The sequence below is a fragment of the Monodelphis domestica genome, chromosome 2 (genome assembly GCF_027887165.1).
Source record: "Monodelphis domestica isolate mMonDom1 chromosome 2, mMonDom1.pri, whole genome shotgun sequence".
Classification (NCBI taxonomy): Eukaryota; Metazoa; Chordata; class Mammalia; order Didelphimorphia; family Didelphidae; genus Monodelphis; species Monodelphis domestica.
The window spans coordinates 278,668,601-278,682,255 of record NC_077228.1 but is presented as its reverse complement, the minus strand read 5'-3'; the positions used below and the strand labels follow the sequence as shown (position 1 = coordinate 278,682,255).

General features: G+C 44.9%; 1 protein-coding gene across 1 annotated transcript in view; it reads right to left on the bottom strand.

Moving 5' to 3' along the window:
• Positions 1-12,552, bottom strand: part of GLP1R (glucagon like peptide 1 receptor) — a 75,104-nt gene extending 62,552 nt beyond the window's left edge. Inside the window, exon 1 of the mRNA XM_007483834.3 lies at positions 12,195-12,552. Within this exon, the coding sequence (XP_007483896.1) occupies positions 12,195-12,272 (78 nt within the window). The 5' untranslated portion in view covers positions 12,273-12,552. The remainder of the gene's footprint in view (positions 1-12,194) is intronic.
• Between the last annotated feature and the right edge of the window lie 1,103 nt (positions 12,553-13,655).

Here is a 13,655-nt window from a genome sequence, read left to right as displayed (position 1 = left end):
CTGACTCTCAATCCACCAATGCCACCTAGCTGCCCCTTGTACCACTTATCTTATGCAGCCTCTGGCATCCTCTACCATACTGGGAATTCCCAGGGCACAGAGGCATGGTCTTTTCCTTTCTCCATCCCCTAGTGCCTAGCCCAGAGCTGTGTGCACAGGATGAGAGGACAGACTGGTGGCCTTTTGCCTACTCCTTCTCTTATAAATTCCCCACTGCTGCCTCTCTCCTAACCACTAGTCACTTGGCTGGGCAGGTGATCGGGAGGCTAAGAGGTTTCATCAGCTGCGTCCATCGCCAGGCAGCTGGTTGGTTCTCCAAATTGGAGGGCTCTTCAGAACAGATTAATGTTGCAGGCTTCTACATCCCCTCACCCAGCCTCATTACTGGCAGACCTCCTAGATTTACCTCTTGTCCCCACTGCCTCCCCCACATCATTGCTGTGTCCACCAAGGAAAGGCCTGAATGGATCTGCCATAGCTGCCTGTCTTATCAAAGGCTGATGGAATGCAAAAGGAAGAGAAGACCCAAGTTCTTGCCTTCATGGAATCCCCTCAATATTCCATCGCCCTGAACTCTGCACCTCTTTCTGGGAATACCCAGAGTACTTTCCTCTCCAACTATGATTCTAAGAATCCCTATGTTCCTTTAAGGCTTAGCTCAGGTGTCTCTTACTCCATGAAGTCTTCTCTGATTCTCCCACCTATTAGTGTTCTTTGCCAGCTTCCATTTTCTTTTTTATATATTTGAGATGTCATTTGTAGAGCACTTTGAACAGAGCCTGGCACATAGGAGGTGTTTTTGTTTTTGTTTTTAATCGTTACCTTTTGTCCTAGAATCAAACTAAATATTGGTTCCAAGGCAGAAGAGAGGTAGGGGCTAGGCAATTGGGGTTAGGAGACTTGCCCAAGGTCACAGAGTCAGGAAGTATCTGAGGCTGTACTTGAACACAGGACCTCCCCTCTGTAAGCCTGGCATTCTATTCACTGAGCACCTAGCTGCCCCCTCATAGAAGGTTCTTAATAGATGCTTGTTCTCTTTCCCCCATTAGGTCACTTCATCCCACCCCACCCAAATGGAATTTAAGTACTTTATAGACCTTTGAATTCCACCTAGCATAGTGCTTTGCATCTAGTAGGTGCTTAAGAAATAAATCAAATTGACAGTAGTGGAGGTCCATCATCAGATGGTTTTGCAATTTGCTACCAATTTGGACTTGGAAAAAGCACTTTAACCTCCCTGGGCCTTGGGTTCCTCATCAGCAAAATTAGGGAGTGGGATCAGATGGTCTCTGAGGCGACTCAAAACCTGTGACTTAGATTTCTAATTTGATGGGAGAGACATAATCCTAGCTCTCGAGGGGCTCCCATTCTAGTAGTGACAGACTTTGCTATATTGAGCTCTCGCCAACGAACATCTGGGGAGCTGGCCAGGTTCTATCTGTACCTTCCCTCTGGGGTACTTAGCTTTTCAACCACCTAACAATTGCTATTTATATAGCACTTTAAGGGTTGCAAATGTACTTTATATGGGTTATTTCTTGATAGAGACCCAGGGAACAGGTTTTTGGACTGGTCATCTCGAGGAGTGTTGTTCAGTCATTTCAGTCACATCCAACACTTTGTGACCCCATTTGGGATGTTGTTTTTTTAAATCAAACCTTAATTTCCTCAACAATAAAATAGGAAGAAGAATAGCACTTATCATAGAGTTGTAAGGATCAAATGAGATAATGGCTTTAAGACCAAATACCTTGCAAAAAAGTGCTATGTAAATATCAGTTGTCATTACCATCAGAAATTTAATAAGTATTCATTGATCTTAGAATCACTAATGTGTATTGGTTCTGAGGCAGAAGAGCAGTAAGGGTTAGGCAATGGAGGTCAAGTGACTTGCCCAGGGTCACACAGCTAGGAAATATCTGAGGCCACATTTGAACCTAGAACCTCCCATTTCTAGGCCTGGTTCTCAATCCACTGAGCCACCCAGCTTCTCCCCCTTCTCCCCCGTTCCCCATTTGGGATTTTCTTGTCAAAGCTATTGGAGTGGCTTGCCATTTCCTTCTCCAGATCATTTGACAGATGAGTAAAACTAGTGTAAGACTGGATTTGAACTCAGGTCTTCCTGACTCCAGGCCTGATTCTTTATCCATTGAGCTGCCTAGTTGCCCCCATCTATAGGAGTGTAGGGGATCAAATGAGCCAATGATCCTTTGTAATAACAAAGCATTGTAAAATACACCATTAATTAAACAACAAGGTTAGAAATGTGAGCTGAAACCAGGTTGTAAAGGGCCTTTTGGGTTCACTGCATAGTCTATAGGCATTGAGGATCTAGAGTAGTTCCTGAACCCCTGTTGTAATCATGGCTTGATTAAAGCGTTATTTTAGGCAGCTCTCCACCTGAGTGTTTATTGGCACGTTAAATCCAACATGTCCAAAATACAACACATTGGGATCCCCCTAAACCTTTCCTTCCTCCAGACTTCTCTATTTCTGTGGACTCTCTCTCCCTTCAGTCCAAACCATGTGCACATCCGCCGTCAGTCCTTGTGATGTTGTTGCTCCCCTTCCAAAGAAGGATGAATAACATTTCGGAGGAGAGAAATACTGTTGTCTCACTGTCCAAAGTTCTTTCCCTCAGATTTGTCCTTCTCTCACCTCATATCCAATCAGATGCCAAATCTCTACCCATGGAGACATTGCTAAGAAAATGCTGAGAGGAACCAAGACATTTTTCAGATGAGAGGACCCATATTTTTGGCATACAAACTTAATTCATAATGCCCTTCTGTAGCAAACTTCCTTCATCAGGGAGGTAACCAGAGAGGAGAACGGGTCCCTATTTTTTTTTTTTTAGAATTGAAAATGTTTATTTAATTAATTAATTTAGAATATTTTTCCATAGTTACATGATTCATGTTCTTTCTCCCTCCTCTCACCCCTCTCCCCTAGCCAACACACAATTCCACTGTGTTTTACATGTGTCATTGATCAAGACCTATTTCCATATTATTGATATTTGCACTAGGATGATCATTTAGAGACTACATCCCCAGTCATATCCCTATCAACCCATGTGATCAGGTAATTGTTTTTCTTCTGTGTTTCTACTTCCACAGTTCTTTCTCTGGACATGAATAGTGAGAACAGGTCCCTAATGCCTTGATTTCACTTGCCTTCTTTGCCCGTCAGTAGCCCAGCTTGGAGCTGACAAAGACCAGGATGGAGAGCCTTCTTTCTCTGAAGTCTTTTAAATATCTTTTTCCAATCACCTATGCAGGTTTTATTTGGAAGACAGCCTGTGTTCACTCCACCTTGCAGCTGGATCGCTGTCCTGAGCTCCAGAGAGGTGAGGCTAATTAGCTAGCAGAATTCAGTTTGTTGGGGGGCAGCTGGGTAACTCAGTGGATTGAGAGCAAGGCCCAGTGATGGGACCTCCTAGGTTCAAATATGGCCTCAGATACTTCCTAGCTGTGTGACCCTGGGCAAGCCACTTAACCTCATTGCCTAGTCCTTACCGCTCTCCTACCTTAGAACCAATGCTCAGTACTGATTCTAGGATGGAAGGAAAGGCTTGGGAAAAAAAAAAAGAATTCAGTATGCCCCCTCAGTTGACCCAAGAAGTGGGAGGATAGGGACTGGGGGACCTGAAGAATCAGAGTATAGGGCTTCTCTTCCATGGAAAATACCAAGACCCTACAAGTTCCACCTACAACCAAATCTAATAAATAGCCAGGCAGTAGATACCCAGTATCCTGACACCTTCCTAGTAGTAGCTTAATTTCCCCAACTCTGAAACCACTGGGTCAAGAGAGAGGAAGAGGAGAAAGAAAGGAAGTGTCTCAAATATGCTGTGAGGAACACAGAAGGCTAGAGAGGAGATAATAAAAGAGATCAAGAAAGGTATGTTTGTATGTGGGGGTGAGGAATGGCTTGCTCCCTCTTCAAAAAGTTGACTTAGGTTTAAATCTTATCATTAACTCTTACTCTTAGGGTGACTGTGTAGGTCACTTAAACTCTGGGCCTCAGTTTCTTCTTTTGTAAAATGAGAGGTTTGGACTAGATGACCCATGTGGTCCTTACTAGTTCTAACTCCTTTGATCTCTGGGGAGACTAGTAATTTTCCCTTACAGGAACACTTCAGAAATAAAAAGGAAACCCTTCACTCTATAGAAATAAATATATTTACCTTCCATGATACTAAAATTTTTAGGTCAGAAATCTTTTGATTCATTGCTCCTGTCTGTTCATTAAAAATTAATTATATAAATTATATAATGTATAGCATAAATGTATTGTTCATATATAAAGATAATATAATATATGATATATAAATAATACAAAATTTAAAAATACAAATAACCCTGGGAAAGGTAATAAAGTCAAGCTCAGCACCTCAGAGTCATATCACATCAGTCTGCAGAAAGGATCTTAGTACTCTTGTCCCATCCTTTTATTTCACAAATGGAAAAATAGGCTCAGGAGTGTCAGTTGGTCGTGGTGATTGACTTGTCCAAGGACATATAGACACATAGTCAAAATTTGAACTCTGGTCCCCCTAATCTGAATCCAACACTCTTTGTACACTGTCTTCCCTCATCTATGGCATCCAGGTTTGGCTCCCCATAAGCCATTCTCAGCCAACTGAGGTGGTTCCTCATTCAAAGGGGAGTTGAAATTTTCCTTAGGGCAGAGAGCCAGGGAAAAGGAAGCTGTTTTAGCTGCAGTTTTGAAGTTGGGGGGAGGCCCAGCTAACACAGCTTCACACAACATTTTCTTAAGCAAAATTCTTGGGAAGGAGTTGGGGGGAAGGTCTGTCCCCTGCCTTCCTGACAGCAAAGACCAGGACCCAAATGGCTCCCAGAATTCCTGCCTCTTTCAGAAGCCTTTCCTCACTAAAAGGAGGGAGGGAAGAACAATTCCCTGCCCAAGGGAGATGGGGCAGATGTTTGTGTGAGGTGCCCTCCAGGAAAGTATCCATATATCCCCCAATCCTGGGATTCCTCAGTCTCCTCTGGGCCATAGTTCAAGTTAGCTTCCTTGCACTGAATCCTTCCTCTCCCCCATGCCACATTAACTGTAGGGGTCTTACTTACATTTTGATTCCCCCAGAGCTATTCCTAAGGTATACAACCAGAGTTTTCCCCCTCTGGGGGCAAATTTAAAAGATATTGACAATACTCGCTGGCTTTTAGGACACTTGAGTAAGCTCTTCCCCCATCCCACTCTGCTCTAGCCACCTCCCACCTCCAGCAGCCTCCTGGCCAGTGGTCACTCATTAGAATGCCAGGATGCTCCCTGTCTGATGTCCTCCCATCCCTGAATCCCTCCACCAGATCAAGGATGCTCTTCCAATTAGAGTTTATGGTGATCATCCCAGGCACAAAAAGTCCTACTTTTGCATCTGTTTCTTCCATCCCCAAAAGTCAGCTTAGCTGCAGGGGCTGGGATGATGCTGGAGGCAGGGGGGAGGGGACAGAAGAATTGGTAATTAGATAACCAAGAAGGCCCAATCATAGGATAAGCTCTGACTCCTTGGGTAGGTCCTCTTGACATCAACTAGACCTGGGACCTTTCTGCCTCCAGGTCAACAGCCTGACAGAGAACACTTCTCTCAATATACAAGCTTTTTTTTTTCCTTTAAGCATTACCTTCCATCTTAGAATCTATACTGTGTATTGGTTCCAAGGCAGAAGAGTGCTACAGGTTAGGGAATGGGGATTAAGGGACTTATCCAGGGTCACACATCTAGGAAGTGTCTGAGGCCCAATCTGAACCCAGGACCTCCCATCTCTGGGCCTGACTCTTAATCCATTGAACAACCTAGCCCCTTATTTTTTATCTTCCTTTGTATCCCTAGAACTTAGTATAGTACTTAATAAATAGCAGGTGCTTAATAAATGCTAATTGACAGAATGACTGATTGCCCAGCTGCTGAACTGCTCCCCCACCTTTGTTTTTAAATCTTTGATACAAGAGCTCATTTGGATAGAGGGAGGGAGGAGGAATCTCTATGGATATGAAGGTGCAATAAAAACAAAAGATATTAAAATGAGATTTTTAAAAGTCTAATGCACCAAGGAAAAAATTCTATATTAGGATTTAGGAGATCTTATTTCCAATCCCTTTTCCCTGCCTCTCAATTCTGCCTCCAATTTATGTGACCTTGGGCAAATCATTTCCCCTGGGTCTCCACTTTCCCACCTGAAATTCAAAATGAAAAGGCCACATGTGCTAACACTCTATAGGAAATGGACCCCACCATCCTCCCATACATATCCCATAATATTTTAATTATCTCTGTGCCTATTCTTATGTTCTTATCTCCTGAAAAACTCAAAACCTTTTACCGTCCAGCTCAAGAGTACTGTGGAACCTTTCCTTCTCAGCCCTTAAGATCTCCCCCACTCCTTCAAACACAGAACAGCATTTGAATTATGCATCCTTTAACACTTAACCAAGGTACAGATGGAAACAAGGCATCTTGGACTGTGAGCTGCATGAAGAAAGGGGCCACCATGTTTTATTTCATCTCTGTATCTCTGTCCACATCTAGATCACAGAAAGTGCCTAAAATATGTCTGTCACCGTGAAGAACTGGAGAAGGCATTAGTGTTGATGTTGATGTTGAAAGTGTTGATGGCCTGAACTTTTCCACTGAAGTGGTCATACCTTAAACTTCAACATCACTCTAACATTCCTCCCTTCCAGGATACCGCCCTCTAAAATTCTCTTCTCTGACCATAATCCTACCACCTCTCCAATTCCCTTATTTTCAGTATATTTTCTTACATATTCCATCTGAATCCTCCTCTGCCTATTTTTTGCTCTCATCATGACCTTTGATCCTTTATTGTTTTCTTATAAATTTGACAAAGTTCAGCATGTATTTTAGATATGAAATCTCTATAGAGGGGGCAGTCTATAAAATTTCCCAGTTTTCTACTTTCTTTCTAATCTTGGCAGTGTTTATTTTATTTGTACAAAAATTTTTCAACCTTTCATCCTTTAATGCCACTTTCTTCTTCAAAGCTATTCAGCCTTTCCTGCCTACCCAGACATTTCAATAATCCTTTCTCTTCCTCAGTAGAATCCCTCATCTTTTCATTTTCTCCCACCTTGCTAACTAATACAAAGTTCAGGGTAACACCTACTATCTGTTTTTTCCAATCCTCCCTTCCACCCCCAGCAGCAGAATAAATTCTTAATCTGTTCTGATTGTGTCAGTAAAAAGTTGGGATTTTCTCTCCTTTATTGGGCTTTCACTGCTGCGTAGTAATTCTTTTACTTATCTCTTATTGACTAGCACATTCTCAGAAGCAAATGCCAAAGGTCAGATCTCCACAGATCTATTTCCTGTCCCTCATTTGAAACAATAGGTGACCTTCTCTCCTATTTTGCCCAGAAGACAGGTCAAATGATATGAAGTCACTCAACTCTCTTCCTCCACTCTTCCCCCATTCTCTGCAGATCAGATAAAGAAGTAGCTCTCCTTTTTTTCTAGGATAAACCTGTTTTCCATCCCTGTCCCTCTACTGTGATTTTGCTACATTACCTATTTCCTCTCTCATGAATCTTCAATATGTATCTCTCTCTCTCTCTCTCTCTCTCTCTCTCTCTCTCTCTCTCTCTCTCTCTCTCTCTCTCTCTCTCTCTCTCTCTCTCTCTCTCTCTCTCTCTCCTTTTCCTTTTTCTTAGACTTCCCTCTCTCTTGGAGTCCCTGACTCCGCCCACTCTCTTCCTTTCCTTATCATCTCCCACCTCTTCTTCTCCCTTTCTTCTCCTTTTTCCCTCCTCTCTCCCTTTTGCACCATTCCTCTTTCTCACCACCACTCCCCCTTCCTCCTGTCTCTTAAAGTTCTTTTCCCTTGGCTTACAAAAAATTTAGGTCTCATCTATCTTATTTTTACTTCCCACCCCCTTGAAACTATAGTTCCTCTCTCCTTTTCTCTGGCACACTCCTGCCTTAACAACCTCACCACCTCACCTCGCCTCAACCATTTATGATATGGCTTCCAGTTCCACCACTCTACTGAAAGAACTCTCTCCAAGGTCAGAAAGCACCACTTTAATATTAAGTCTATTAATGTCTTTTTCTAGCCTCAGCTTGACTTTTCTTCAGCCCTAACAGTGTTGGTCATCTTCTCTTATTTGATTCTCAACTATGATGACAAAGCACTCTATTCTTGCTTACCTCTCTAACCATTCCTCTTTTTTCTTTTATGGAAAACCGAGTCCTTTAAGGATTTAAAACATTTTGTAAACGAGTTCCTTAAATAGGCCCCCCTCCCCCCAAAGGCTGTGGTCATTTCACTTGATTCTCTCCATTGTCTCCCTTTTTTTAACTAATCCATTCAGCTGGCAATTGTTACCTCTAAACCAATGACTCCCAAGAATCTCTCTCTTTCCCTAACCTCTTCCCTAGGGTTCTACTTTTGAATTTCTAACTGTTCACCAGATAGCTCTGCCCTAACCACCCCCTTAGCATCTATAATTCAGCAGCTCCAAACACAGACTCACAGGATAATTTTAAGCTAGAAGGAACCTCATAAGCCAACTTGACCAAACTTCTCAATTTAAAAAAGAGGTTCAGAGAGGTTGTAACTTGCCCAGGTCATATAGAGAATGACAGAGGTGGGACTTTGTCCTCCTTTCACCCAAGAACACAAACTTGTTTCTTCCTTTAATTTCTCGATTGCTACAATCCTTTCACCCACCCAAGCTTGTAACCTCAGAAACATCTTGGACTCTTCCCTCTCTAAGTAATTAATTTTCTACCTCAGTCATGGCTCACCTATCTGTCCTCTCCTTTCTACTCTCACAGCAAGTGCCCTAGTTGGAGCCCTTGTGGCCACTTGTGGGGAAACTATTCTCTTCCCAGTTCATCCTTCACATCATTCCCCAATTTATCTTCTTGTTCTGAGCATTCTCCTTTCCTCAAAAATTTCAGTGGTTCTCAATTGCTTGCTGATTAAAGTATAAACTACTAATTCTGGCATTCAAGGCTCTGATTTGCCTTTCCTATTGTCATTTCACATTACTTCCTGTCAAACTGGACTATCCTCCATTCTATTCTTATCTCTACCTTCTCCTATTTTCACAGAGGAATTAATTACTCACACATGGTGGGTTATTAATACATTTTCATTTGTTAAAGACACTGTCCTTGTTTAGCTTAATGTTTGTCAGAGGAACAATGATGTGCAAACAAATACCTAAAATATAAGGTATGATGCCAAAGCATAGTACAAAGTGCCATTTGCCGATTTCTATCATTTCTGGTGGAGATGAAAAGAAAGGGGAGAAATGAGGAACGAGTCATTCTGATTTTGTCTACTTCACAGGTAGAAGAGAATGAAAAGCATTCAGTAATGGTGTTTGTCATGCATTTGCAAGGTCCAAACAAACATCATCCTTCCACTTACCCTTTCCCACTAGTTTAGTCGTGACTAGAACAAGAATGTAGTAGACCACCGACCTGCTCTGGGTACATCCTCAGAGCTCAACTGGTCCCTGTTGGAACCTCCTTTTCCAGCCTCTGTAGCCACCAACCTCACTGACTGTTCCCATTACTCATTATTTTGGGGTAACAAGTCAGATCCAGTCCTCAAAGCAAAAGGTCACATCTGCAAGCTGATGTTTATGAAACTCCAGCCACCATACAGGAGAGGCTGGGGATGGGATGGTTGCCTAGGGGAAGAGGACAAGCCCTGAAATTGGGAGATTTGAATGAATGAAGAGATTCATGATTTCTGGGTAAAAGACATGAAGGTAGCTGTTAGGTGCTTCCAAAAAGAAGGTGGGCATGTGTGAGAGGAACCCTTCTACCTTCCACCATAGCCAAAGCAGATGGACTTCCCACAGGCCATAGGATTCTCTTTTCTCACCCCATTTATTCCCACTTAAATTCATACTGTATCTCTGAACTTTTAGTGGGGGAGTAAATAATAAACACACCATTTCCCTTCGCCTTCAATGGTGGCTTCACTCTTGGTCTTATCTACTTTAAGGCCTACTCTAGGGTTGAGGACTTAAATAAATTAGGTCTAAGACAACTTGGAAAGCCTTTACACATTACTGGCAAACATGTCTTTCATGCCTAGAAAAAAAAAAAGAATCCACCAGGTCTGGCTTGTTCTTTGCCTCTGAAAACACCAGCCAAGGGAAGAAGGAGCTGAATGGGCATAGGGAAGGGCAGCTCTGATTGTGAGGAGACTGAGGAAAAAAAATCTTAGACTTAATGTCCAGAGGCAGGAATCAGGTTGATGGGAAGGAAGAGGAACAAGGGAAGAAGGGGAGAGGTGATTCTCTAACAGGAAGTTCACAGAACAAACAGGAAAGTTTATTCATTTTCTCAGCTCCGAAGCACAACTGGTTCACTACCTCTGATAGGTACCTTTTGGCATCTCAGCCAAACCTGGACTTCTCCATCTCCTAGTCTGAAGACAGAGTCATATGGGCCCTCAAAGCTGTTATGGAAATGTTAGGATTCTCTTAATCCCCTTTCTCACTCCAAATACATATTAGAATTTTTTCAAGGCTGTGGTGAAGGAAAGGACAAGTCTTTGGAATCAGAACAAAGGTAATCAAAGACAGCACCTTTTCTGCTTCCCAAGTTAGCACCTGGTAAACATACTATCCTTTTCTCTCTACTCCACAGCAATCACCCTATGGAGGAAAGGACCAAGAAAGAAAACAGAAGGAGATAAACAATTACAAGATGTTGTGGCCCTTGGAGTGAATGGGAGGTGAGAAGCCCCTCTGACCAGCAAGATTGCTGAAGATTGCACGAACAGGGAGACTGGATGACAGCAGATGGAGTCAGAGATAGGGAGAGACAGAGACAAAGAAAACAGAGTAGCCCTGAAGAGGGGAGAGGAGAATGAGGTAAATTCTGTGTGATGGGAGAGCCTGGATAGGAAGGGATACTGGGCCTCTGCATGATTTGCTGCAGAGGCTCTGATTCCCAAAAACTGAGTTGGGAGGTGGGGCAGGAAAGGAGGTACTGAGGTAAAGCCAAAGAACCCTGGAGGTGCAGAAGTGGAAATGACAAGAAGGTGACCCAGAAGGACAGAGACTAGATAAGGGGGAGAAGCAGCCAGGCTGCCTGCCCATCACCTTAGTCACAAGAAAGAGGGCTAGAGATTTTAAGGTTGTGTCCTCTGAGTCAAAGTCTGAGAGATGGAGGGCAGGTGTGGGAAGAGAAGCAGAGGAAGGGTTCTGAAGGTGCACCCAACCAGTCTCCCTACCTCCTCTGGGTCCAGCTTTCCTTGAGCTCTAAAGCCCCTACTAGAAAATGGAAACCAGGAAAGGGAAAGCAGAGGGCACAATGGGAAAAGTGGGAGAAGGAAGAGAAAAGAGCAGGGGAGAGGGAAGAGGCTACGTGGAGGGGGGAGTGTCAGAGAATGGGAGAAAAGTGAGGGGGTCTCACAAACTGACAAGCCTTCTCCATCCCCCGCAGCTAAAGCATAGGAAGGAAAACCCAGGAGGTTGGGGAAGTGAAAGTCAGGGTAAGTGACCAAGCAGTCTGAGGGTAGGTTTAGGGAGGGGTGGTGCAAGAGAGGGAGAAGGGAGGGGACACGGTCAGCCAGAGTATGGAGAGAGTCCGTTAGCCCGGGGGCCTAGCCGAGGTGCGTGAACACGGGCTCGGCAGATGTCTGGGAGAGCAGAGGAAGGAGAGGAAGAGAGCCCTGAGAGTGGAGAAATGAAGTTCCACGGTCAGGGCAGGTGGAGAGTGTGTGCCTGCTGGACTGGGAGTGGACGGGGGAGAGGGGGTACAGACGTGCTTGAGGCAGGAAGAGAGTAGTGAGTTACTGCAAGGGTAGCTGGGAGCAGGAACCTCCAACTCCGGTACCCGGCTCTTCTCGGGTCCCAGGTCCTAGATTCTAAACACCTATCACTCCAAAAGTAACCAAAGGGTTGGGCTGCCCCTTTCCCCAAGGTCTCTTCTGGCTCCAGAGTTTACCCCAAGCGCCCGACCCTCCTCATCCTCAGCTCCTGAGATGTCTGGGGACAAACATACCAGTGTCCGCGGCTCCCGCAGGATGGGGAGAGGGGGAAGGAATCTTGGGAGAAGGGTAGGGGCTGCGGTGCCGTGGGATTTGGGGGGCAATGAGTCCAGAGTGTAGGGGTGGCACCTGGGGCTTGGCTTCCCTTCTCCCACCCCCCCACCCCCGCCCTGAAGGGACACATACCTGAGGGCGGGGGCCAGCCCTGCCCACGGCACCCAGCAGAAGAAGGGTGAGTCGGAGAGGGACTGGGGGGCTGGCCATGGCGAGCCGGTCAGGACCGATGCATGTCCGCCACCTGCGGCACTGCTGCGCTGAGAAAAGGAGCGGAGCGGAGCACAGCCGGCCCCGGGAGCTAGCGGCCCGCGCCTGGGGGAGGGAGGAGTCGGACTGGAGCCGCCCGCCAGGGAGGAGCTGGGGGCGGGTCGGCTAGGGGTGGGGCTCCCTTGGACGGAGGGGGTCCGACGCAGAGAGGCCGCGGCAGGGACCCCCACCCACCTCCCACCTGGCTCTGGCTGGGTGCACGGAGAAAGCTGGGAGCGGGACCTAGAGCTGCGGAGTGTCTGCGGAGTGTCAGCACCTTCACCACAAGCGCCCTCCGCCGGGACGCTACCCCAAAGCTTGGGGATTGGGGGCGCAAGTATGAATGAATCTGCGTGTTTACTTTGTCAGAGTTCACAGAAACGCAGCTCCCCCTCCGCCCCTCCCGCCTCTTCTGCGTCTAGGAAAATCTCTATATAATAATCGCATATTTAAACCCCAAATGCCTCCTATCCCGTAATTCCCTACCCCTTAAATCAATCAATAATATAATAAAAATTATATTTTAAACATTTGTGCTGCTCCATTGCCTACCGAAAACAACTCCAAACTCCTTAAACCTGGCATTCAAGGCTTTAAGCTTTAATAGCTTAAAACTTCTCTGTCTCTTTCTGTCTCTCTGTCTGTCTGTCTGTCTGTGTCTGTCTCTGTCTCTCTCTCTGTCTCTGTTTCTCTGTCTGTCTGTCTGTCTGTTTCTCTCTGGCTCCCCCCCCCCCACATTTTCATTAGTATAAAGAAGATGTGGACAATCTCTTTACCATTGCAAATCAGCATCATCTCTGCAAATTATTGGCTTCAACTGTTGTCTAGAAAACTGAGAGGTTAAGTAACTTGGCCAGAGTAATGATACATTCGTACATATCCAGGATGTGGGACTTGAATCCAAGGTTTCAGGTTGGGTTTCTATCCACTCTACTGCTTCCTCTCATTTCTGATGAATATCCATGTACCTAACTGGCTGGCATCTTAACAGAGGTGATCACTGGACTCATGGAATAATTGAACCCTCTTCCTGATATCTTCCAGGTCTCCAACCTGAAGATGGGGCAGTTAGGTGGACAATGGATGGAGAATTGATCCTAGAGTCAGAAAACTCATCTTCATGGGTTCAAATCTTCTCTCAGACATTTACTAGCTGTGTGACCCTGGGTAAGTCACTTTACCCTGTTTGCCTTAGTTTCCTCATCTGTAAAATGAACTGAAGAAGGAAATGGCAAACCACTCCAGTATCTTTGCTAAGAAAACCCCAAATGAGTTAACAGAGGCTTAACATGACTGAAATGACTGAACAACAATAAAACCTGAAGGCTAATTGTCAGGTAAGTT